The 23,150-nt window shown below is 47.8% G+C and overlaps 2 protein-coding genes across 7 annotated transcripts; one reads left to right on the top strand and one right to left on the bottom strand.

Moving 5' to 3' along the window:
• Positions 1 to 611: 611 nt before the first annotated feature.
• On the bottom strand, positions 612 to 15,301 carry LOC310663550 (galanin peptides-like). Of its 6 annotated transcripts, none has more exons than XM_083411523.1 (7): positions 14,530 to 15,209; positions 10,246 to 10,414; positions 8,540 to 8,623; positions 6,932 to 6,986; positions 3,122 to 3,211; positions 1,872 to 1,946; positions 612 to 1,693 (listed from the first exon to the last, which is right to left on the bottom strand). In XM_083411523.1, the coding sequence occupies exons 3-7, from the start codon at positions 8,621 to 8,623 to the stop codon at positions 1,632 to 1,634; spliced, it is 366 nt and encodes a 121-aa protein (XP_083267649.1). In that variant the 5' UTR covers positions 10,246 to 10,414; positions 14,530 to 15,209; the 3' UTR covers positions 612 to 1,631. The 6 variants fall into 6 exon arrangements, with proteins under 6 accessions (XP_083267649.1, XP_083267646.1, XP_083267644.1 ...); XM_083411520.1 differs by lacking the exon at positions 14,530 to 15,209 and adding an exon at positions 15,243 to 15,301 and having other exon boundaries at positions 663 to 1,693; positions 3,122 to 3,247; XM_083411518.1 differs by having other exon boundaries at positions 663 to 1,693; positions 3,122 to 3,247; positions 14,530 to 15,212.
• Positions 15,302 to 15,391: 90 nt separating this feature from the next.
• LOC310663549 (GTPase KRas-like) lies at positions 15,392 to 22,852 on the top strand. Its single transcript, XM_083411517.1, has 5 exons — positions 15,392 to 15,598; positions 17,455 to 17,587; positions 17,968 to 18,146; positions 20,546 to 20,705; positions 21,436 to 22,852. The coding sequence occupies exons 2-5, from the start codon at positions 17,477 to 17,479 to the stop codon at positions 21,544 to 21,546; spliced, it is 561 nt and encodes a 186-aa protein (XP_083267643.1). The 5' UTR covers positions 15,392 to 15,598; positions 17,455 to 17,476; the 3' UTR covers positions 21,547 to 22,852.
• Positions 22,853 to 23,150: the final 298 nt, after the last annotated feature.

Genomic DNA, 23,150 nt, shown 5'->3' with positions numbered 1-23,150 from the left:
TTGACTGGGCTGTGACTGAATCCCACCCCCAAAATGGAGACAGCCTGGGAGCGCCTCTCTCTGTAGATTCTAAGCCCCATCTCCCCTGGACCTGTGCTGATCAAAGACATCGACGCTAGAGAGACGAGCAAATTCAGAAGAGAAATGTTTATTCAATCAGTTCATTTACAGGGCCTCTTCTCCCCTGTTCCCAGGTCTCCTGTTCATAACCACAGCCCCACATTCTGATCTCTCCATTCTCAAAGCAGGGTGAATAAGTTTGTTCAGAGTGAAAACGTAGCAGCAGGGATGAGGGAGCAGCTAGGGGTAGAAAGTAGGTGTGCACAGTTGTTTCATCTACTGCAGTGCTGTGGGGGGTCCATTTTAAACAAAATAACATTGAAAGACTAAAAATTCTCAGGGGCTCCATTCCAGGGATAGGAAAGTTGGTTAGGGTGAAAGATAGCAGTACAGTGCTGATGTGAAAAAGAGGACAGGGCTCCTGCCCCTTTAAGTGTTATGTGTAGCAGAGGGGATTTCAGAAGAGGGAGCTTCTACACAAAGGTGCAGGAGCCCCATGTAGATATAGATATAGATATAGATATAGATTAGTTATAGATATAGATATAGATATAGATATAGATATAGATATAGATATAGATGATATAGATATAGATATAAATATATAGAATTCAACTGATCACAACAGCAAGCAGAGCTCTCTCTTTCTCCCCATCTCTAGTTTTCTCGTCCACTGTATGCTACCCAACAACAATTAGGCTGAGAGATGAAGGTTAAATTTGTGTGTTCTCCGTGCAGAGCGTGTCTTCTACCACAGAGTTATGGCTATTCCTACTAAGGTTCACGAGCAAGGCAAGGGTGTGACACTGGGCCGGTGCCAAAGGAGTGCTCCTTGCACATGTGGACATGTGTTCATCTACACTCCAATGTTTCTTCCTATACAAACTCACACATTACAAATGATGCATATGGGATTGTGTGTGTATATACGTGTGTGTGTGTCTCTAGAAAGGAATGTGTAAAGGTGTAATGGTGATGGCGGAGGCTGAGCTAATTTGAGTGCATAGCTCTGCACACACCATATATTTAAAGCACATTGGAAGCATGTGACTTCCCTCACCCAAAGAATCCTGGGAACTGTAGTTTGTTGAATATAATAATAGTTGTTGTTGTTGCTGCTGCTGCTGTTGTTATTCCCCACCCATCTGGGCAGCTTCCAGCAAAATATAAAAAATAATAAAATGTCAAACATTAAAATCTTCCCGATACAGGGCTGCCTTCGGTTGTCTTCTAAAAGTTGTGCAGTTCTTTATCTCCTTGACATCTGATGGGAGGGTGTCCCACAGGGAGGGCGCCACTGCCGAGAAGCAGATGCTGAGAATGGTGACTGTGTGGTGGGTAAACTACAGTTCCCAGAATTCTTTGGGATAAGTCATGTGCTTTAACTGTATGGCGTGTTTGTAGCCTATATCTCTGGGGCAGCTTAGTCAAAGGGAGGGGGAATTCTCTCAAAAGGGGGGCGCGCTTAGCTCTGAAAGCAGAATCCTGTATGTGTGGGCGATGGGGAGGGGTCTGAGGGGTAGTGGCAGCAGCAAGCAACTCCGAAAGGGCGCAGGCTGGAGGCCAGGCCACTACTGCCGCAAGGACTCTTCCTCCGACAGCAAGAGGGGCAGGCGAGAAACAGCTCTTTGATCTGTAAAAGACAACAGAGAAGAGATTTGATTTTCCAGGTTCCCAGCCCTACCCTGCCCTGCTCCACACAGAGCTCCCAACATTCCTTGTTCCAAAGCAGAGAAGATTCAGAACCACGTTTCCCAACTCCCTAAAAAAAATGCCCCTCTTCTCCCAGAGAACGCAGCATCTGTCCATACCTTGGGGTTTCAGGTAGGTTAGAAAATCCATCAGGGTTTGGAAGGTGCCATCATCTAAGGAGCGCAGAGCATGTGCTGAAAGACAGATGAAATGGAGTTGACGGGGACAGGCAAGTGTTATAGGAATTCTAAGGTCTTATATATAAAAAATAAATGTTCATAAATTTACAAGGCAAACACATACATAAGTATATAAACTAAGGTTATCAGATAATTTTCAATGAATCCAGGGACACTTTTCAACTTCAATGGATTTTGTATGGGGACTGATTTGTAAATCTGAGGACTGTCCCCGGGAAACGGGGATGTCTGGTAACCTTAATATAAACCATGTGCCTGAAATAGTACAGGAGAACTATCCTGAAGCCATTTTGACTCTTCCAATAACCTCAAATATTCTCCCCATTGCATCTTTACTCACAAATCCTGTCTTAAGGGCATATTTGTATACAGTGGCGTAGCGTGGGTTGTCAGCACCCGGGGCAAGGCAAGTAATTTGCGCCCCCCCCCCCCGCTGCACTGTCCCTCCCCCAGATAGTCTCTCGCTCTCTCTCCGCACCGCACCGCACGCCTGGCACCCTCCCCTCCACAGTGGGCGGCGACCCGGCGGCTCGGATCGGATTCGCACAGCCAGCACTGCAGTGAGAGAGAGTGAGTGAGCCAGGTAGGGGCAGAGAGCTGCGAGTGCGAGCGCCCCCCCCCCCAGTTGTTGCGCCCGGTGCGGCCGGCCCCCCCTGCACCCCCCACGCTACGCCACTGTTTGTATATGAATAGGGTGAGCCTGTGACCTGAATTTAGGAACTAAGTATTTAGCATCTCAAAAGGAATGGCCAGGCTGCCCAGGTAAAACAGTCAATGACCATTATCAGTATCCTGCCAGACAGGATTTCTGCTGGAGTTCGCCCCCTTCAGTAATGTATGTATGGTGTTTTTTTGGGGGGGGAGGGGGGTCCTCGAACTACAGGGTGGGCAATTTCAAAAGTTCAAAAGGGCTTGCATACCATTGTTCTGGGTTCCTCTCCTTCCACCCTGCGTGGAGGACCCTGTTGCAACAGTTTAATAAAGATCAGGCTTACTAGCTGCTTTCCTTCTCAATATTCTCTGGTTGGCCTCTGTTCTTTTCCTTAGGGTTCCTTAGGGAACCCACCTAAGGACTCTATACAGGCTCTTGAATACCCCATAAGGCAAAAGGAGCAAGCATAATGGAGCATGCGGGGAGAGGGCGGAGAAGTCAGTGAAAGGGTGCTCACCCAAGGAATCCTGCCCTACGGAATACAAGTCCTCCATAGCATCTCGCTTATGCGCCAGGCTCCCTTTGTTGGACAGTGTCTGGTGAGCATCTGCTTTGGGGAGAGGAGAGTGCAAGGGGAGAAGTGCTGCAGGTTACATAGGGGGAAAAATACAGATTACATCAGGTTTGTGAACAGCCTTTTGGCTAGTGGCACATAAGAATCACCCTTTAGCTACCAGGCAGGACCTCTTCATACATTGGAACATAACTTGTTCTTTCCTCTTACACCATCAACGGTCTATAAACGGACTAACATGGATCTGGGAGGTTATGTGGACCAGTAGCAATCTCTGAGGACTAGCAACTTGTGCAGACTTACCGTATTTTTTGCTCTATAAGACTCCCTTTTTCCCTCCTAAAAAGTAAGGGGAAATGTGTATGCGTCTTATGGAGCTAATGCAGGCTGCGCAGCTATTCCAGAAGCCAGAACAGCAAGAGGGATTTCTGCTTTCACTGTGCAGCGATCCCTCTTGTTGTTCTGGCTTCTGAGATTCAGAATATTTTTTTTCTTGTTTTCCTCCTCCAAAAATTAGGTGCGCCTTGTGGTCTGGTGCATCTTATAAAGCGAAAAATACGGTAACTTGCATGCCTGTCTGTCTGGATTACACTACAGAAAACTAATTTAAAGAGCAAGGAGATCGAATTTATGATGATAAGGATGACGAATAGGAAGCATTTTCCCTCCCTCCTTGTTTTCCTCCAAAGGCTTATTGCAAGCTCCTTGGGGCAGATACCTGTCCAGTTTTATTCTTCAACTCTTTGAGAGCCTTGTACATCAATAGCACTGAGTTACTCTTAACATGCAGCCCCTGGACACCCTGCCTGTTTTACCCTAACAAGAAGATGGCTGGTCCAGCTCCAGGTCTGGGGAGGCCTTCAGGTGTGCATCTTCTGGTGGGCCCACTCCGGGGGGGGGGGGTGAAGACCAGTGGCAGATGGCAGCAGTGTTGCAAACAACCAGCATTGGGGTCATTCCACGTCAGGTCAACACGGTCATGTCACCCACCGTCTTGGATTTTGATGAAACTTGGTGTACACCCTTCCCTTATGGTTGAAAGAAACCCCCTTAATCCCCCCCCATCTCAAATGGTTTTAATTTTATAGCACTTCAAAGTTTCGTGAAATCTGCGTTTCTGCCCCTCTTGAGATCCTCGGCCTTGTGTACACAAAAGACCCATACATTTTATTCTTTGTTGAGAAAGACCATGTATTTGCAACAATTTTCACCATCAAAAACTTTTGATTCCATCATGCCCACACACTGAAAATGTAGGTTTTCTAAACCTAGTTTTTCCACCCAAAAAAACTACATTTATACATTTTTTAAGGCATTTATAAAATCTTTTGAATGCTGGTGTATTTTTTTCCTCGAATCCTCATCATGTTATTGAGCTCTGTGTAAAATTTCAAAGAGATCTGATCATTGGTTATGGAGGGAAAAAATAAAATGTACACAAGCCCAAGGATCAAAAGGGGGACAGAAACACAAATTTCACGAAAGTTTGAAGTGCTATAAAATTTAAACCGTTTGAGATAGAGGGAAAAAAATTAAGGCGGTTTCTTTCAACCATAAGGGAAGGGTGTACACCAAGTTTCATCAAAATCCGAGATGGTGGATGACAAAACCCTTGTTTTTTGCATTGATTTGATGTGGAATGACCCATTGGGCAGCTGCCTAAGAAGAGGCCTGGCTGGATCAGACCAAGGGCCTTTCTAGTCCAGCATCCTGTTCTCACAGTGGCCAGACAGAAGCTGCAGGCAGGAGATGGCTGCAGCAGCACCCTAAGGAAGTTGCCTTAGAGCTAGTCAATATGAATGGACAAAGCTGTCCATGATTTTGACTTCCCTCTGTTTCTCATTTTTCTCAGTTCTACACATTCATTCATTCATTCATTTTGCCTAGTTCTCAATTTCTTTTGAGCCCCATGGAAAGTTGCCAGCGTATCGGTGCAAGTATTGCCTCAAATGCACATTTTTTATATGCAAATTTGCCCGATATACACATTTCTGCAAGACATAATGCCTTTTATACATTAGTTTTTACTGACACACACATTTTTAGGCACACTTTCCCATCCCATAATAACAGTACTTGGGTTGGAGAGACGCATCCTGCAATTTGGAGAAGTGCGTATTTCGAGAAATAGCTGTGTTTCGGTTCAAAGATTACCGTATTTTTCGCTCTATAAGACGCACCAGACCATAAGACGCACCTAGTTTTTGGAGGAGGAAAACAAGAAAAAAAATATTCTGAATCTCAGAAGCCAGAACAGCAAGAACGATCGCTGTGCAGTGAAAGCAGCAATCCCTCTTGCTGTTCTGGCTTCTGGAATAGCTGCGCAGCCTGCATTCGCTCCATAAGATGCACACACATTTCCCCTTACTTTTTAGGAGGGGAAAAGGGAGTCTTAAAGAGCAAAAAATACAGTATTTCAGAAAGTGCGAAATAAGCAGCTTTGCATTAAAAAACCAACTTATTCCTCCCCTCACCCCTACAAAACCAGACCATTGGCCCATCTGCCTCAGTGCTGCCTGAAGCGGCTGACAGCAGCTCTCCAGAGTTTCAATCTCTCCCTGCCTTACTTGGAGACGCTGGGGATCGAACCCGGGACGTTCTGCATCCCAAGCAGATGCTCTCCCTCTGAGCTACAGCCCTTCCCAGGAGAGGCATCTGCACTGGCATTCCAGCAGCTGCCCATGGGTGCTGCACGCTCATGCCAGGCCTGGAAGGTGGCATCCCTAACAGCAGAAATGTTTCCCTTGAGAGCTGGAAGTGGTTATGCTAAAGGCATCGTTATGCCATCTCTAATCCAACAGGATTTGCAGGTTTTCTGAAGCGCCGGGGGAATAAACCAGCAAAGGTTTATTTGAGCAGAGAGGACAGAGGCATGGACGATAGGGGTGCGTATTCCGCAAGCACTGGTGGCTATCGCAGGCCTTCTGCTTGGCTTCCACGATCAGAGGTGGCCTGCATCCTCTGAGCATCAGGTGCTGGGAATCATAATTGGGGGGAGCTGCTCTCGCACTCGGGTCCTGCTTACGGACTTCCCTGGTTGGCCACTGGGAAGGATGCTGGACTAGATGGGCCATTGGCCTGATCCAGCAGGCCTCTTATTTTGTTCTTAATTATTATTAACTATTTATTTATTAAATTTGTATACTGCCCTATACCAGAGGATCTCAGGGCAGTTCACAACATAAAATTACTATACACACACACACACACACAACTCCCGGACCTGCTTCCACACACAGTGGCAGATACCTTATAGTGCAATCTTAGGCACTTCTACTCAGAAGTAGGTACCATGGAGTTCAATGGGATTTAACCCCCAGGGGAGGGTAACTTCAGCTTCCAGTATCATTTCATTCTTCTCCTTGCCCTTTGGCCACATACCCTCCAACATTTCTCTGATGAAAATAGGGACGTCCCATTCCATAATGATAATTTCATACTCCACATATCTTACTGGGTTGCCCCAGCCACTCTGGGCAGCTTCCGACTTATATAAAAACATCAGTAAACATTTTTAAAATTTCCCCTATACAGGATTGCCTTAAGATGGCTTGGGGAGGGTCATATAACTCCAGACCCTCCAACATTTCTCCAATGAAAATAGGGACATCCTAAGGAAAAGCGGGACATTCCAGGATCAAATCAGAAACCGGGACGACTTCTCTAAATCAGGGACGTCCCTGGAAGTTAGGGACACTTGGAGGGTCTGTGGCCGTATCTTTCTCATGCCAAGTAAATCCTGACTTGACTTACGATGTCCCAAGAGGTATCCAGCGCTGTTCAGGGTCCAGCCGCGTTTGTCCTTGGGCTGCACATGCAACAAGAGGGAAAGTACCCTGAAACTAGGCTTGCCAGCAGTGAGTCAGAGGGTGACATTTGCTATGGGGATGGGCATTATGTCCATCAGAGAAACCTTCTGTGGATGGAGGGATACATGCCATTACAGTGGTGCCTCGGTTTAAGAACAGCCCTGTTTACGAACTATTTGGTTTACGAACTCCGCAAAAGTGGAAGTAGTGTCCAGGTTTGCGAACTTTACCTTGTCTAAGAACGGAAGCCGAACGGTGGAAGGCCCCATTAGGGAAAGCACACCTCGGTTTAAGAACGGTTGCAGTTTAAGAATGGACTTCCAGAATGGATTAAGTTCGTAAACTGAGGTACCACTGTAGTGGCTTACACCAGAGACAAAAGTGGGTGGGGCTAGAGGTGGGCAGAGCCAGGGGCAAAAGTGGGTGGGGTCAGAGACAAAAGTGGGTGGGGCTAGAGGTGGGCAGGGCCAGAGACAAAGGTGGGTGGGGTCAGAGGTCAAACTGGGCAGAGGAAAGGATGTAACTGTCACCCTTGCACGACAGGCTCACATTTGCACCTTACTTTTAAAGCACGATTATGCCATTTTAGTGGGCCATGGCCTCTGCTAAAGAATCTTGGGACTGGTCATTTATTCAGGGTGCTGAAAGTGTAATGAGATCCCTCTTCCCCTCACAGAACTGCAGTTGCCAGAGTGGTTTCACAGTCAATCCCTCTTCCTGAAGAACTCTGGGAACTGTATCTCTGTGAGTAGGGGGAAAGGGTTCCCTAACAACTCTGAGCACTACAGCTCCCAAGATTTTTTAGGGGAAGCGAAGACCATTCACATAATTTAATAGTGCTTTAAATATATGGTGCAGATGCATGGGCATAGCCAGGATTGGCGAGGGGGCAGAACCTCAGTGTGCTATGTACCTTTATTGATTTTTATTGATTCAGGGGGGCAACTGTCCCTCCCCCCCTTGGCTACGCCCATGTGCAGATGTGACCTAAACTTCAGCCTCACAAAAGTCAGAGGTTTCTACACATACTCTCTCTCTCATTTTCTCTCTCTCACACAAATAGCTGGGAAATAGTTGGGGAAGAGTCTTTATCCCTGATGTACTTGCTTTTTATCTGCAAGGATTTTTCGTTTGTTTGTTTTTTAAGTGTTGGAGTAATCAAAACGGGGGCTTTATATGGACCATACATTTTCCTCCCACCCCACCAAGAATCCCAGGAACTGTGGTTTACCCCTTGCAGCACTCCAGTTCACAACACCATTCACAAACTACAGTTCCCAAGCTTTTTTGAGTGGTGTTTTAAATGCATATGTATGCAGAACCTGCTTAGTAAGCTGCTTAAAAGCCGGTTTTGAAATTAAGCCTATATACATTAAAAACAAACTGTGCCACCTGCAACAGTCTGAACCGAAGCAGTTCCATCCTGCCTCTTCATTTCTGCTGCATGTGAGGACCAGCCCAGCCCATGCAGGCGATCAGGAGGGACGGAGGGAGGCCAGTGACAGCTCTCTATCAAGTAGGGTTGATGGGGTGGGGGGACAGTGTAACTCACCACCAGAACGGTTCCACAGCATTCACTGAGTAGCCCACAGAGGAGCAGAGAAGCACAGAGCACAGATTGAGAGCGCCACATCATCTGTGGGGAAGAAAGAAATCAAGGAAGGAAATCTGGTTTCCAGCCTGACTCTGTTTCCCCCACTAAATCACACTCCCAATCCAGAATAAGTAAAGGACGCCTGGACAGTTAAGTCCAGCCAAAGGAGACTATGGGGTTGTGGTGCTCATCTCGCTTTCAGGCAGAGGGAGCTGGCGTTTGTCCACAGGCCAGGTCATGTGGCCAACATGACTAAACAGCTTCTGGCGCAACGGGACACCGTGACAGAAACCAAAGTGCATGGAAATGCCGTTTACCTTCCTGCAGCAGCAGTACCTATTTATCTACTTGCACTTTGATGTGCTTTCAAACTGCTAGGTTGGCAGGAGCTGGGACAGAGCAACAGGAGCTCACCCCGTTACGGGGATTCGAACCGCCGACCTGATCGACAAGCCCAAGAGGCTCAGTGGTTTAGACCACAGAGCCACCCAGAATACCAGGATTATGATAGACATTATTTCTTGAGAGCTCCCCAAGAGGAACGATAAATATTTAACACTGGTTCCCTGGGTGGTGTGTAATCAATTTTTGTCTGCCTGTTGCCAGTTTTGCAGGGGGGGGGGTTTTAAGCACTAAGAAGTCTTCAAAACCTGTTTGACCACAGACCATAGTCACACAGTGGCTATGGTCTGTGGCGGGATACAAGTGCGCACCAAGGGTGCATCGTGAGTGTAATTTCAAGCCTTTGAAAAAGAGCGCTGTCTGGTAACACAAACAAACACACACTCCTCATCTTCTTTCCAACCCCACCCACTGAATGATGCTCTCAGCAAATCCACATAGCAAGACTGCCAATAGCCATTGCCAGAGGAGATGCTTTGTATGCCATGTTCCCAGATTCAATCCCTCCACAAGCACGGCCATTTGAAGGGTCAGATGCAAGTCAGAGTATTTGCACAAAGCCAGAGGCCCAAAGAGGCTGGTCTCAGGATAAGGCAGCACCCCATGGTCTGCCTGCGCTCTGGCACTGCGCTGGATGGTACCTGCCCAAAAGATAACTGAGCTGCAGGCCTCTTCTCTTCAGCTCACAGCCCAGCCGCATCGTGACCTCTAGCCCCTAATAACCCGCAACCCTCTCAAACAGCGACGACTTCACAATGCTTTTAAGATGCAGGCACATGAAATGTGGTGCATGCGTGCCATATCTTCCCTGACAGGGCTCCTGTTCCTCTTAACACCTGCATAACAACCATAAATTCAACAGGTGGAGACATTTCTGTCACTGCTTTAGGCCACAAAAAACTGAACCTGTTGAATTTCTGCCTACCCCGTTGGAGCAAAAAACAGTGACACCCCTGCTGTGCCCCATTTCATGGGACTGGAGAGTTAGGTCATCTAGTCCTGCAATGCAGGAGAGTCCAGCACCTTCTGAGGGAGACTGTCCCTCACTGTCAAAACGCTCTTACTGTCAGGAAGGTTCAGTCGGAATCTCCTTTCTTATAGTTGAATCCATCTGTCTGAGTCCCACCCTCTTGAAGCAGCAGAAAACAAGCTTGCTCCATTTAAACTCTCTTAACAGTCTGTCAGCCGGTGTCCTACCCCACAACCCCCAAACCAACACCCTAAATCCCAAACCTCCATCATAGATTTTAAGGAATTCATACCTTGAAACCTGTCAGGAGCCGCTGGATGTCTGATTCCCCACAAAGTAGGGGACCCAGGATTTATAGAGGGGGACGGCACAGGTTGGGTTGCGTCATTACTCCATAGACAAAAGACACGGGTCGGCGGGAACGTATGTGTAATTGACCGTAATGGCCCCCAGAAACCCAGCTGAATGGGGAACAGAGAGAGAGAGATGTACTAATCTCTTTTAATGCGCAATTTATTCACATCCTTTGTCAGAAAATTGATGGAACATTGGGGTGGGGGGTAATTAGAGCTAATTGACTCCTCAAAGTGAATTGGAGGAGGGTGGTCAACCATGCAAGAAGTAGACACCTGCCAAGAGGCCTTCCTGTTTTTGAGGCCAGAGAACTCTGTGCCCTGCTGCCTCTTCTCTAATCTTGCTGCCCTCTCAGAGAACTCATAGATATTACAGCCACTTCACCTGTGTACACTATTCCCGCTGCAGCGCTTTTCTAAACAGTCCCATCTTTGAGAGAAATCCAGAGATCTAGCTCCAGGGAGCCCAACTCTGGAGGGTTGGTGTGTGTTCATTATTACTGGATTTTATTTAAAACACGTTCACCCCACATTGTGTTGTAAGGTTGGCTTCCAAAACGAGGCATTAAAATCGATTGCTATAAAATATCACAATTAAATAGAGATTGCTGGGCGAGCTTCAGTCAATCTAACATTAAATCCTGGGGTGGAGGGAAGCAAAGTTTGGAGCTTAGGCCCAAATGTTATTAGCACTGGCACAGGGTGAATTGTTCTGGTGAGGCAATTCAAGAGATGAGGCGCTACCACAGAAAACAGGGGTGCAAACTTGAATACAGTGGATGCGCAGGTTGCGAACATGATCTGTGCAGGAGGCATGTTCGCAACCTGCAGCACCACGTCTACGCACACGCAGGTTGCGATTTGGCACTTCTGCACATGAACAAAGCACGATTTAGCACTTCTGCGCATGTGCGACCGCCGAAACCCGGAGGTAACTCGTTCTGGTACTTCTGGGTTTCGGCGGGTCCGTAACCCCAAAAAACGCAACCTAAAGCGTCTGTAACCAGAGGTATGACTGTATAATATTGTGGGGCCCCAGGTAAGGCCCACCCCACATAATTGATCACATGATACAGTGCACACACACCATTTGAACGGGAATGCCCACCAACTTTGTGGGCCTCAAATATTTTATTGTGGGGGCTGAAGCCCCTAGGAGTTGGCTCCTATGACAGAAAATATTCTACAGCCACTGTCAGGGCTCATCCACACTGCCGCTTGCCATGGGCTTTCTAGGCACAAGTCTGAGATGTTCTTTGTTTGCCCTGCCCCATTCCCAGGGGAACCCCGCAGTTTACCGCAGAATTGGAACAAACGTCAGTCAGGTTTCTTGCAGACTGGCATTTGTTTCGATTCAGCAGTTCATGGCGGCTTCTCTGGGGGAAAGCAGTGGGACAAATGAAAAGCCTCTCAGAACCGTGTCTAGAACAAGTGGAAGAAAACACCACAGGGCAAACCAAAATGTGGACAAGCCCTCAGAGGCAGTGTGACCCTGAATACCACTCCTGCTTGCAGCCTTCCCACAGACATGGCATGTCGCAGCAGGCTCTGTTTATGTTCTTAAAAGATCCCAAACTATCCCTTGTCACCTCCACACCCATCTCATTTCTGAATAACGGGCTCAGGCAGGCTCATATGGGAACAGTCCCTTCAAGACAGATTCTACTGCAGCAGACCCAAACTCTCCAGCTCTCCTGGCCAAATTTCACTCCAGAAGCCCTAAAGAAATCAGCAGCTGAAACTCCCAGCGAGGGCGTCCAACTTCTTCTCCCCCAGTAGGCCTATCCACCCTGCCTTCTGCAGCAGTCGGACACATACAAATAAAGTTTTAATTCTCCACTACGTTAGCTTCATGCTAGGGGAGAGGGTGGACTGATCTTTGAACATTCAGACTGCTTTTAAAGGCCTGGAACAGGGCCTATTATAAAAAATGGGCAACCCTGTTCCCAAATGAGCCTTGCTCCATCTCCAGGGACCTCAGGGAGCCTGCTCCTAGCCAGTATTTGTTATAATATTGTAAAGTAGCCTTCCCTGACCAGGTGGTGTCCTCTGTATGGTTGGGTTTGATGGGATTTGTAGTCTAAAGCCTTTGGAGGACACCGGCATGTTGGGGAAGCCTGCTTGAAGCATCGTATATGCTTAACAACAACAACAACAGTGTCATTGGCATTTGTGATGCTTCAAGCTGGCTTCCCCAAGCTGCAGGTGTCCTCCGGACTACAAATCCCATCAGCTCAAAGCCATATAGAGGGCACCACCTGGCTGGGAATTGGGAAGGCTGCTTTACAGATTATTTGAACAAAAATAAGCACTCCTGTGTCCTGTTGCAGTTTCCTATCTAAAAACTGATGCAGGGGAATATGGGAGGCAAATGCCACCCCAGCTACTACTTAAGATTTCTTTCCAGCACAATTTAATGCATTAAATGACACACCTGCCCAAGTCCTCTTTTTCACAGCATCCTGTAATTTTCCGTCCACAGTTCGCCCTCTGAATCTAATTGGTACCCTGGTGGGCTTTAGGACAAGGACTTTCATCTGCATCTGGCCTGCTTTAAGTGCACATGGGGCCCTTCAGCCTAATGGCCCCATTAGAGATCTTGATGATCTTTCGGGAAAGAAGAGGCATCTGCAATACGTCAGGATTCCAGGCTGCTCTGGGAGGGGAGTGGTACCCAATATAGAACTGATTTGTCGGAAGCTAATAGGCCATCAAAAGATGCAAAGAGGCACTCGAGGCCTCTTCTTGTAACATGTAAAAAGCATATTTGCGTACATCCATTTTTCACTGCTTGTTTGTAACGGCTGGTGGTTTGAAAGGAGCACTGAAGTAGATTATCAAGATTCTCAGGGTGGCATCCAGGACTCTTGGGTTCGCAGGGACATTTGTTGACTGCCAACCATGTTTCGGGAAGGAGCTTAGAAATGAGTTTCCTGGCACCCATCCAAAATGTTACCTTTGTGGCCTAATAGAACTGAAAAATGAAAAGCTGGAGGGAGAGATTCAGCCAAGCCATTCTTGCTGTTAATGCGCATTATCAAAGCGCATCAATGTGCACTAAGGCATCACCACTGCATAGCCAATATTTTTGTTGGGGGGCAGGCCTTTGTGGGGGGCAGAACTTCAGTTAGCCATGTGTTTTACTGATTTTTATTGATTGGAGGCAGCTGACCCTCTCTGCCTACGTCCATGGTACACTACTGGGGTGTGTCTGTATGTAGGGGCTTTGTGCATGCAAACTGTGAAAGCAAACACATTGTGCCACCCTGCTCTTAGTAAGATGACTGTGCTCTTAATAACTGGATCACAATGTTGTTCTCCCAGCTGCTGTGCAGCTAGGATAAGCCCTATAGACCAAAGCCCTGGTCTCCCCCACTCCCACATGGCTTCATGTATCTCCAAGGCCAGTGCTGGCTCCAGGATTTCAGTTTGGCCCCCTGTAACCTGGAAGAGGTGGGACATGCAAACTGGGCACTCTTAGGGCACTTCAGAACTGTTGCTATTTGCATGGTGGGGTTCCATCCCACAGTGACCAATTCAGGTTGTCCAATCGAAGTGGATTTGGAGGTCTTGAACAACAAACCCACTTCCCCCAAAAGAGCAGACTTTTTGTGAAAAATGAAGAGGAAATTCATCAGAAGGTACGGGAGAACAATTGTCTGACACGTCGCATAACGTCCTCACATACAGATCAGAATCGATGCTCGATGAACAGCCAATGTCGCCTAGCCTCTCCATAAACTCTGCAAACAAATCAGGATGAACGCTCAGTAAATAGGTCATCTGGATGCAACTGCAGGCTACATCTAATCGTCTTAGATACTTTGTGCCAAGTCAAAATGATAGCACTGTTAGGGCAACAACGGTCCTTCTGCTGGTTTGGGGGGCCCTGGCTGCCCTCTAGCCCTGGCAGGGCAAGAGGCAGGGATGAGGAGAAGGTAGGTCAAGATTTACTGGTAGATCTCAGGATGATCGACAGGCATTTCTGACTCCCAAGAGTTTAATGACAGCAGCAGCAAAACATCTCCTCCCATCCCTTCTCCGAAATAAATCGCTGAAATGAAGAAAACTTGGGGATGGGGAATCAGGAACTATTTGCATTTGAAAGGACTGTGTGATCCAGTTCTGGGTCAGAAAACAAATTCCAGGACTGAAATGTGCCCAGGGGCACCCTGGCACTTGGTTCAAAGTGTGCATGAGTCCTCTATGCCATCATTCCTCACCTTGTTCTGGCTGGCAGATCCTGATGTTCTAGTTCAAAACAAAACATAGTTATGCCAAGTCTGCAGCCTGCCTGCTCCTGGTCTAAGGCAATACATCTTTATTTGTGGACTCAGAGTCACTTCCATCATCAGATGCATAAAGTACAATCCTTTGTTACAGGGATACAGACACGTAGTTTTTAGGGTGGGTATGTTAAGCCGCGGACTCAAGGGGAGATGAAATGCAAGAGAAGGGACGACAATTCCGTTGGAGCAGGAGTGTCTGCGAAATAAGCGAAGCGGCCCTTTTGCAGCAGACCTGAGCAGTGATGGGATAAATAACAAGGGTGTTTTAATGAGGATCCACAGCAGGAAAGGAACCCACGGTCTCTATTCAAGCCCAAATAAGCAGAGGTAAGCTCTCCAAAGTCTAACCTGCTTCCCTTTGGATAACTCAGTCGTTAGAGCATGAGTGGCCAAAAGATTCCTGCATTGCAGGGGGTTGGACTAGATGACCCTCGGGGTCCCTTCCGACGCCACAGTTCTATGATTCTGTACATGCCCACCGCCCACTTATCCCGACACAACGCCGCCTCTGTTAAATCCATGGGGCTACTCCCTAGCCAACCTGCAGCGCCAGCCGTCAAATTTGCCTGAATCCACAGAGCCTCCCCGGGGAGGGAGAGAAACAGAGAGCGCGGGGGGGGGGGAGGCGCTGGCCCTTTAAATCTCACCCGCCCCGCCTCCCGCAAGCCCGTCCATGCCAACCTCCGGCGGACGCTCTTCCCTCCCGTCGCCGCCCAAGTCCTCCAGCCCATCCGGCAGCTTCTCTAGCCGCACCCATTCCCCTCGACTCTATGGCGCCACCCGACTCCGATTGGCCAATCCGGGGCGGCGGCGCGCTCTTATTGGCCGGGCGGCTCAGCCCGGCGGGGCGCGGAGGGGAGCTGTCAGGCTGCGGAGGGAGGGGTTTTCCGCTGCCGGCCCAGGGCCCTGAGAGCGCGCGCCGCCGCCGCCGCTGGCCCCCCTTCCCTCCCGCATGGGGGGTGCCTGAGACCCCGAGCCCGTCTTCCCCCTCCCCGTAGGGCGGGTGAGTGCCAAGAGGCGAGGGGGCGGGTGATTGACAGCAGCCCCCCCCCAAAGGGGATGCAGGGCGGGGGGGGGAGCTTGGAAGGGCAGCGGAGGGCGAGAGGGCAGGGCGCGGCGGCGGGGGGGGGCTTCCCTTCTGCAAGGGCCGCCGGGTTGGCGCTGGGTCCGCGGCCCCTGGAGGCGCGCAGCCATTGTGGGGTTGCGCCAGGGTGGGGCACCTGCTTAGCAAAAGCGGTGCATAAACATGGCAAGGTGGCTGCTTCTGCGCGCGCAGCCGGGGTAGGGCTCCGGGAGGGCAGATGCCTGCCTGCCTGCGGGAGGACGAGGGCAGAAAGAGGGCTGGCAGCTGCGCGAGGCGTGTTGCAATACCGACCGAGGGAGCCCGGGACTGGCTCCACCCATCCCCGCCGCCGCCTCTTTCCTCCCGGGCAGCCTCTTCCCCTCAAGCCCCAGCCTTCTGCCTCGTCCCGGGTTTCCCACGTGCGTGGTTTGTGCCCGCATCCCCCCTCTTCCTTGGCCAGCGTCCGCGATCCCTTCCTGCTTCTTCCCCCAGGTGGGCCGCATCTGACGGAGGAATCTTGACTTTTGCTTGCATGGAGCGATTGGGTGGGTTGGGTTGCGTTCCACAGAACTGGGGTTGCTTGGCAGTGAGGCCAGCAAATGCACCCCTATAATATTGCGCGCGGGCGGGCGGGGGTGTGTGTGTGGAGTTGTAGCAAGGAGTAGAAATCTCAGGATGTAGGCCTCTAGCCGGACGTACCTTCCCTGGTAGACCGCAGAAATGGGAAAGAGAGTCCAAAGTTTGAACTGAACCTGCTACTTCTCGAACTTCTGTTGAAACGAGCAATAGTCGTTGTGGGGATGGGCAGGGATCCTGATGGTTGGTGTGGATCAGATGTACTGATTCAGCCTGCCTAAGAACATAGGAAGCTGGCTTCTGTTTTGTCTGGTTTACAGCTATCAGCATTGACTGGCAGCAGCTCTCAAAGGCTTCAGACAGGGTTCTACCTGGAGATGCCAGTGATTGAACCCAGGACCCTTTGCATGCAAGGCAAATGCTGTATCATTAAGTTGCAGAAAGTACTGGGGTAGGCAGGCAGGCAGCAAGCGAAGCTGTGTTCTATCAAGTGACCAGAGTCTCAGCTCTCAATTCCACCAGACACCACCCATAATCCAGGACCCTTGAGAAGCCTTTACTGCAACCCTTTAGTTCCCACATCCTGCTGTAGTAACCAGGTCTGATTACATGTAACTGAAACAAATGCATATGCCTCCCTACTTCCATATCCTCTCCTTTCTCAGGTTTTATTTTGTAAGCTCTTTGAGACAGAGACAGAGAGTCTTGTGTGCTTAGTTGATGCTGTATAAATGAACAATAAAAACCTGCGAAGTTGAATCCTCTGATCCACCATATATTTTTTGAGCTGTGTAGCTCCTCTTCCAGTTCCTTTGTGGCCCCGTCCAGGGTTGTTGTTGTTGATTTTTTGGTTGCAGGTGGTGGTGGTAAAAGCTGACAGCCATAAGCATGCCTGACACTTGAAGTCCTACTGTCTGCGATTTCTCTAGCAGCTGTATGAGGAGAAAATTAACACCAATCCCAGCTTCATGATAAAGTGACCTGACATTCATCTACCTAGAAAAAGCAAGAATTCTAGTTAGATTGACCAATTCAGAGTGCTGCTTTTGGGGAAAGTGTTGAAAGGATTTCCTGCAAATAGAATGGACGTAGCAATCTGGCTAGGAGCAAATATCTAGGAATATGTGGCCAAAACTCATGCAAATTCTTGGTAACATAGAGGGGAACTGACACTGTGTCTTCTGCTAGAGATTGATTCTACTTTCTTTTTCTTTGTGCAGCTTGCTCTGGAACCCAGCAGAGATGACAGAATACAAACTGGTGGTGGTGGGTGCTGGTGGTGTTGGGAAGAGTGCATTGACTATACAGTTGATTCAGAATCACTTTGTGGACGAGTATGATCCCACTATAGAGGTATGTGAACTTTATAATATTGGCAGCAACTTCTGCATGGCCCCATTTGTATGCCTTTTCCGAGTCCTTATATTCCTGACCTGCCTGCCATCTCCAAAGCTTTGGACTATAACATCTCTTTTCTGGGCTTCTAAAACACTAGTCCTCTTTCCATCACTTTGTCTCCCTCTGTAGCTCTCCATTCTTTATAGAGGCATCTACAATCTTTTTATCATGTCCAAGATTGGGTCCATTTCTTTCCTGAATTTTGGCTTGAACCAATTGTTTCCAACTGCCTCCTTGCTGGCTTTCTGTTGCTGTGCTTTGCACCCATGTTTCCCATGTCACTTGTTAACATCTTTTCTTTCACTCTTGCTCCTCTTGGTGCTTCTGAACCCCAGGATTCATACCGGAAGCAAGTGGTAATTGATGGAGAGACATGTCTCTTGGATATCTTGGACACAGCTGGGCAAGAGGAGTACAGTGCTATGCGTGACCAGTACATGAGGACAGGAGAAGGCTTCCTCTGTGTCTTTGCAATCAACAACACAAAGTCTTTCGAAGATGTTCACCACTACAGGTTTGTGGGCAGCTGGCTTCTCTCTGTCCTCCATCTGTTTTCCTTCCTGTATAGCAGGGGTGGGGAACCATTTTGGCCTAGTCCCCATCTCCTCCTACCCCTGCAAGCCACCTTTGTCAGGTGGGTGGGACACCCCATCCATCAGCACCTGACATCTCTCGCAGCACATGCCAATTGCCTGAGAACCAGATGGCGTTTGGGTGCCTCAGAAACTTTGCAAGCCCTAAGCTTCTTGTTTGGGAGGTACCAGGCACAGACCTTGCAGAGTGCTTTGTGCTGTGATTCCCAAGCACCTGACAACTAGCTAGGAAGCACTATGCAATGGAGCTTTGCAGGCATTGCCAATTGGCAGGGCCTGCAAAGCCCCTTTTGGGCTAGCCCCATCACATTGGGCAGACGGGCAAGACTTGCAGCAGAAGGTGGAAGAATCTGAAGTAGGTAAGAAGAGGAGTCGGAGGCTGCATTGTGCAAAGGCCTTTGTCACCATGTGGCAGGAACGATATGCTTGGAAGAATCCCAGACTTCCTTTTACTGGGCTAAGTACCTGAATATGCTCTGTACTCTGCAACACTGGAAAGTACCTTTTCAGCATCAAGCCCTAAGTGTGCTGCTTGTGTTGTCATCTAGTCAAATGTAGAAGCAGTGGTATCGTCACTGATGCTTCTGCCCTTGAATCTAACAAATCTGTAGCAGCGTGAATTGGATGTCAACAAAATTATGTTGCTCTTGCTCTGTATTTTCTCCCACTCCCAGTCCTTTGAGGCCTAGTGAGAGCAGAAACAGATCCACCAAGTATGCCAACAAGGGGGAAACCACAAAGACAGTACTGAATCCTTCCTTATGATCTTGCATTTGAAAGTTGTACTCGGTGTACAACTCAGGGCTTGCTTGTCCTCAGTGTACAGGAACTGTAATGATCTGCTGTAGTCATACATAAAAGTCTCCCTGTTACACAATTTTAGAAATAATTTTGGGGGAGTAAATATATGAACAGCTGGGTATTCAATATTATGTTCCTTAGTCTATAAGAAAATATTTTGTAATTTTTATTTTTTTAAAGCAAAACAAACTTCAGAAAAATCAGCAAACACCAATGTGTTCTTTTAATTTTCCTGGGTTCTTGCCAGGCCTTCACATCCCTAGACTTCTCTAAAGTCTCTTTCTAAAAAAGTATGAATGCATACTTCAGCAGCAAACCACTCCCAAGTATGTGTATGGATGTGCTATATCTAATTTTTAAGTGTAGAATGGCTGTCTCTTAAGGGCAAACTACACTGACACATGGTTGCATGTATTACTTTGTGTGTGTGTGTGTGTGTGTGTGTGTTTTAAAAAAAGCCAACCAACCAAAGCAAAACAAGTCAGTGACTTTAGGTCAGGTAATGGCAGGTGCAGTTGAGTCCTTTTTTGTTCTATTCTCTTCCTTGGAACAGCTTTTGATGACTGCTTTTCTCCCCCACCAGAGGAAAGCAGCTAGTTGTGACATTTAAAGCAGCAAAAGGGAAAGGGGTTAAGCAACCCCACCATGCCATATCTCTACTCAAACTTGGGAACTTTCTAAGCCTTTTTTGGGTTAGACCAAAAAAAATGGGAGAGTGTTCTTGTGCTCAGGTCCTGCTTGGGCGCTTCCCACGGGCATCTGGCTGGCCAATGTGAGAACAGGATGGTGGACTAGATAGGCCATTGGCCTGATCTAGCGGCGCTTTTCTTATGTTTTCATGCATACATCTGTATGTCACATCTAATTTGGACCACAGTTGCTTTGCACACAGATAAAACACAGGACAAACTGAACCTCTGGTGTATACTTCATTAACACCAATAATCTCAAATATATTTTACCGCATTTTTCGCTCCGTAAGATGCACTTTTTTCCTCTTAAAATCTAAGGGGAAATGTCTGTGCGTCTTATTGACCGAATGTGTGGTCCCTGGGGCTGGGGGGGGGGGGAGCCAGGCTTCCCCCACCGCCAGCCCTGGGGAGCAGCCTTTCTGCTGCTCCCCGACCTGCTCTTTGGGGCTGGCGGTGGGGGAAACCCGTGCTTCTCCTGACAAGCTCCTGAGCAGCTCTGGGGTAGCCCACAAAGCCTCCGCAGGGCAGCGGGGAGCCTTCATCCCACTGCCCTAGGGAGGCTTCGTGCGGCTATCCCTGGCTTTTGCGGGAGGTGAGGGAAGGGACAGAGCGAGGCTCTCTCACTTCCCCCACCTCCCGCAAAAGCCCCCAAGAGCCGCATATTTTTTTTCTTGAATCCCAACCCCTCCCCCCAAAAAAGTAGGTGCGCTTTATGGTCAGGTGTGCCTTATATGGTACTTTGGAGGGGGCCCAAACCAGAATCAAGTTTGGAAGCTACTGATCTAGGTGGTTGCTCTGTTTGTAACGCATTGCCTTTGTAATTCCAGGGAGCAGATCAACCGTGTGAAGGACTCCGATGATGTTCCGATGGTGCTTGTTGGCAATAAATGTGATCTGCCCTCCCGGACGGTGGATACGAAACAAGCCCAGGAGCTTGCCAGAAGCTACGGAATCCCCTTTGTAGAGACCTCTGCCAAAACCAGACAGGTATGGTATTTACTGTGCATGTGGGAGAAAGTGAAAGGTCTTTGATCTTTGTAGCTATAGCTCAAGACAGTGTCCCAAACGGGTTTTGGAATAAACTGCAGCTGAATCTTGCCCAAGTTTATCTGCTGCATCAACACGCCCCTTCCCCCAAGTCATGCGTTTCCAGCCCACATCTCCTGTTCACCAGCATGTAGATGAAAAGCAAATAGTTTTGCTTTACGTTGGCTGTGTGCTCAAAATGCCAAACAACAAGATTCACACTACAAGCCAGCACAGTTACTCTTCTCCTATATGACTTGGAGTAGGAATGGCATTGGTACAAGGTAAACATTCTTATTTGTGAACTGCCATGTCATTAATGCCTGCCCTCTTAGTTCATGCTGCGTCAGCTTAATGATAAGACGGTTATCAGCATGGCATCATTCTACTGCTGGTGTCCAGTTGCCAAAAAACCTTTCTGACTGTGAAGGCAGATGTGAATGAATGGTTTACTGATATGAAGGAAGTGGCTTATCGGGAGAGAAAGGATCCCGTAGGCAGGAATAGCGTGACGACCTCCCCGCCCCCCAAGTAATATTATTTCTGCCTACTAGCAATGGATAGAAAAAAACATCACCGGCATAAAAATCCAATACCCCTGACACCTCTAATATTTAAATGGGAAATCTAACAATGTCTTCTGTTTGTGTCTTTTCTTACTTTCATTTGGTATACTCGTTCGTCTTAAAAGGGAGTGGAGGATGCTTTCTACACCCTGGTGCGAGAAATCCGAAAACACAAGGAAAAGATCAGCAATGGGCGCAAGAAGAAATCTTCCAAAAGGAAGTGTATTATCCTCTGAAGGAGAGAGACTCTGTTGCACAGTTGGGAGTGCAAAACCCCCCCTTTTTGAGTCTGGGTATTTTCCCCAGCTGCAAGATAAATTCTGATGGCCATGCCCCTCACCCATTTTCAGCTGGAAGGCGAAGGTGGTTTTGAGTCCTTACTGTCAATTATTTTACTATTTTTTAAAACTGGGACTTTGCATCCAGTATGAGGATTTGTAACCACATTTGATGTTCTGTTGCTTCTTGCCCCTTCATTATTATTTTTTAAAAAGATCATCTTGTTTCTGGTCCTTAGGATTATAGAGGTCACTCCTAAGTGTGACCTGGTGTAGACAGATCCTGCAGGTTAGATGGAAGGGATAGCACGAAGTCAGTGTCTCAGTCAGAACCTTAGGGGCCTTTCTCATTTTTTGTAGCATTTTACCTCCCTTGGTTCTCCATGAGACTGAAGAGGAAGCCACATAGACTTGGCACCATTGTCTTTTTGTTAGCAGAGGAATAAAGGTAACCTTGGACAGAAGGTGATCTGCTGAAGGTGGCAATGAGGAATGCCAAAAGAGAAAATGTGGAAAGCCAAACCCTCTCCGTAGCTGAATATTTCATCCCACTATTAAAATAGATGGTGCTCAGTTATTTTTCTTCTGGGTGGTTGAAATTCTGTATTAAGTTGGTCTCTCTCTTTCTGGTTTTCCTTTGGGCTGTTATAACTTCTGAGCAACAGCTCCCACTTTCAAATGAATGCGGAAATGTACTTTTGCTCAGCAAGTGTTATAAAAAATGTGTGGTGATGGGGAGATATCAACAAGTTATGAGAGGTAGTTTTAAATGGCTGTACAGCTTCCACCATCCAAAGACAGTGGCACCTGTTGTTTGTGAAAAAAACAACTGTTGGAGATAGCTGAATATTTGCACCATAGAAGTGTCCTAAATTAACCTGCCTCTGTTGGTCTCCTTTACTAATTGGTTCTTGGGAGTATAGCGATGTTGACTCTCTTTATAAACAGAAGGGAGGAATATGATCCAAAGGTCTCTTAATCATCCCTCTTTTTTTAGTCTCCTGCATAGTCCTGGGGTTGCTTGGATGGGTTGAGATATAGGTACTTAAATGCTGGCATGGAGAGAAAAGAGTCTGAATTTATTATCCCGTTAGTGTTTATAAGCCATCGGAATTATGTTCTGTCATTATTTGATCTTATTCTCTTCCCCCATCCCACCCCAAAATCCCACCCTTGGAATCCTGTGTTGATTTGGTCTTTTTCCATGGTCCTGAGGATCTGTACAATAAATGCCACCACTTGGAATAAACCTGTGAATAAGCTACCTGATATACAAGACCTGACTTTTTCTAAAGGGTATGTGTGGTAGATTTGTGGTAGTTTTCTGGTTATCTTCCCTGGAACAGATTGTTTTGGGAAACTGCAAAACATGTGAAGGCTTTCAAGGAAATTGTAATTGTCCGTTCACAATGGTGCTAGAATCAGCGAAGCCTTCTATCAGAATATGGTACATTTCAGCCAGGAGTTACCTTTGTTCAGCTCAATTCCCGATTTTGTGGATTTTCTCCCCCACCCTCATGTGCTTCTCAAGAACATGTACCTATTTGGGTTGCATCTCTAGT

Source organism: Podarcis tiliguerta, assembly GCF_965153285.1.
Source record: "Podarcis tiliguerta genome assembly, chromosome: 13".
NCBI lineage: Eukaryota > Metazoa > Chordata > Lepidosauria > Squamata > Lacertidae > Podarcis > Podarcis tiliguerta.
The sequence above is the reverse complement of the archived record's forward strand: the minus strand, read 5'-3'. Positions and strand labels throughout refer to the sequence as shown.

Excerpts from the sequence above, each read along its gene's own strand:
- LOC310663549 (XM_083411517.1), top strand. The coding sequence starts at position 17,477 with ATGACAGAATACAAACTGGTGGTGGTGGGTGCTGGTGGTGTTGGGAAG. Across the intron at positions 18,147-20,545 it reads GAAGATGTTCACCACTACAG|GGAGCAGATCAACCGTGTGA; the intron begins GTTTGTGGGCAG and ends TTGTAATTCCAG. Across the intron at positions 20,706-21,435 it reads CCTCTGCCAAAACCAGACAG|GGAGTGGAGGATGCTTTCTA; the intron begins GTATGGTATTTA and ends TCGTCTTAAAAG.
- LOC310663550 (XM_083411520.1), bottom strand. The coding sequence starts at position 8,623 with ATGATGTGGCGCTCTCAATCTGTGCTCTGTGCTTCTCTGCTCCTCTGT. Across the intron at positions 6,987-8,539 it reads GCTGTGGAACCGTTCTGGTG|CCCAAGGACAAACGCGGCTG; the intron begins GTGAGTTACACT and ends TTGCATGTGCAG. Across the intron at positions 1,947-3,121 it reads CGTAGGGCAGGATTCCTTGG|CACATGCTCTGCGCTCCTTA; the intron begins GTGAGCACCCTT and ends TCTGTCTTTCAG.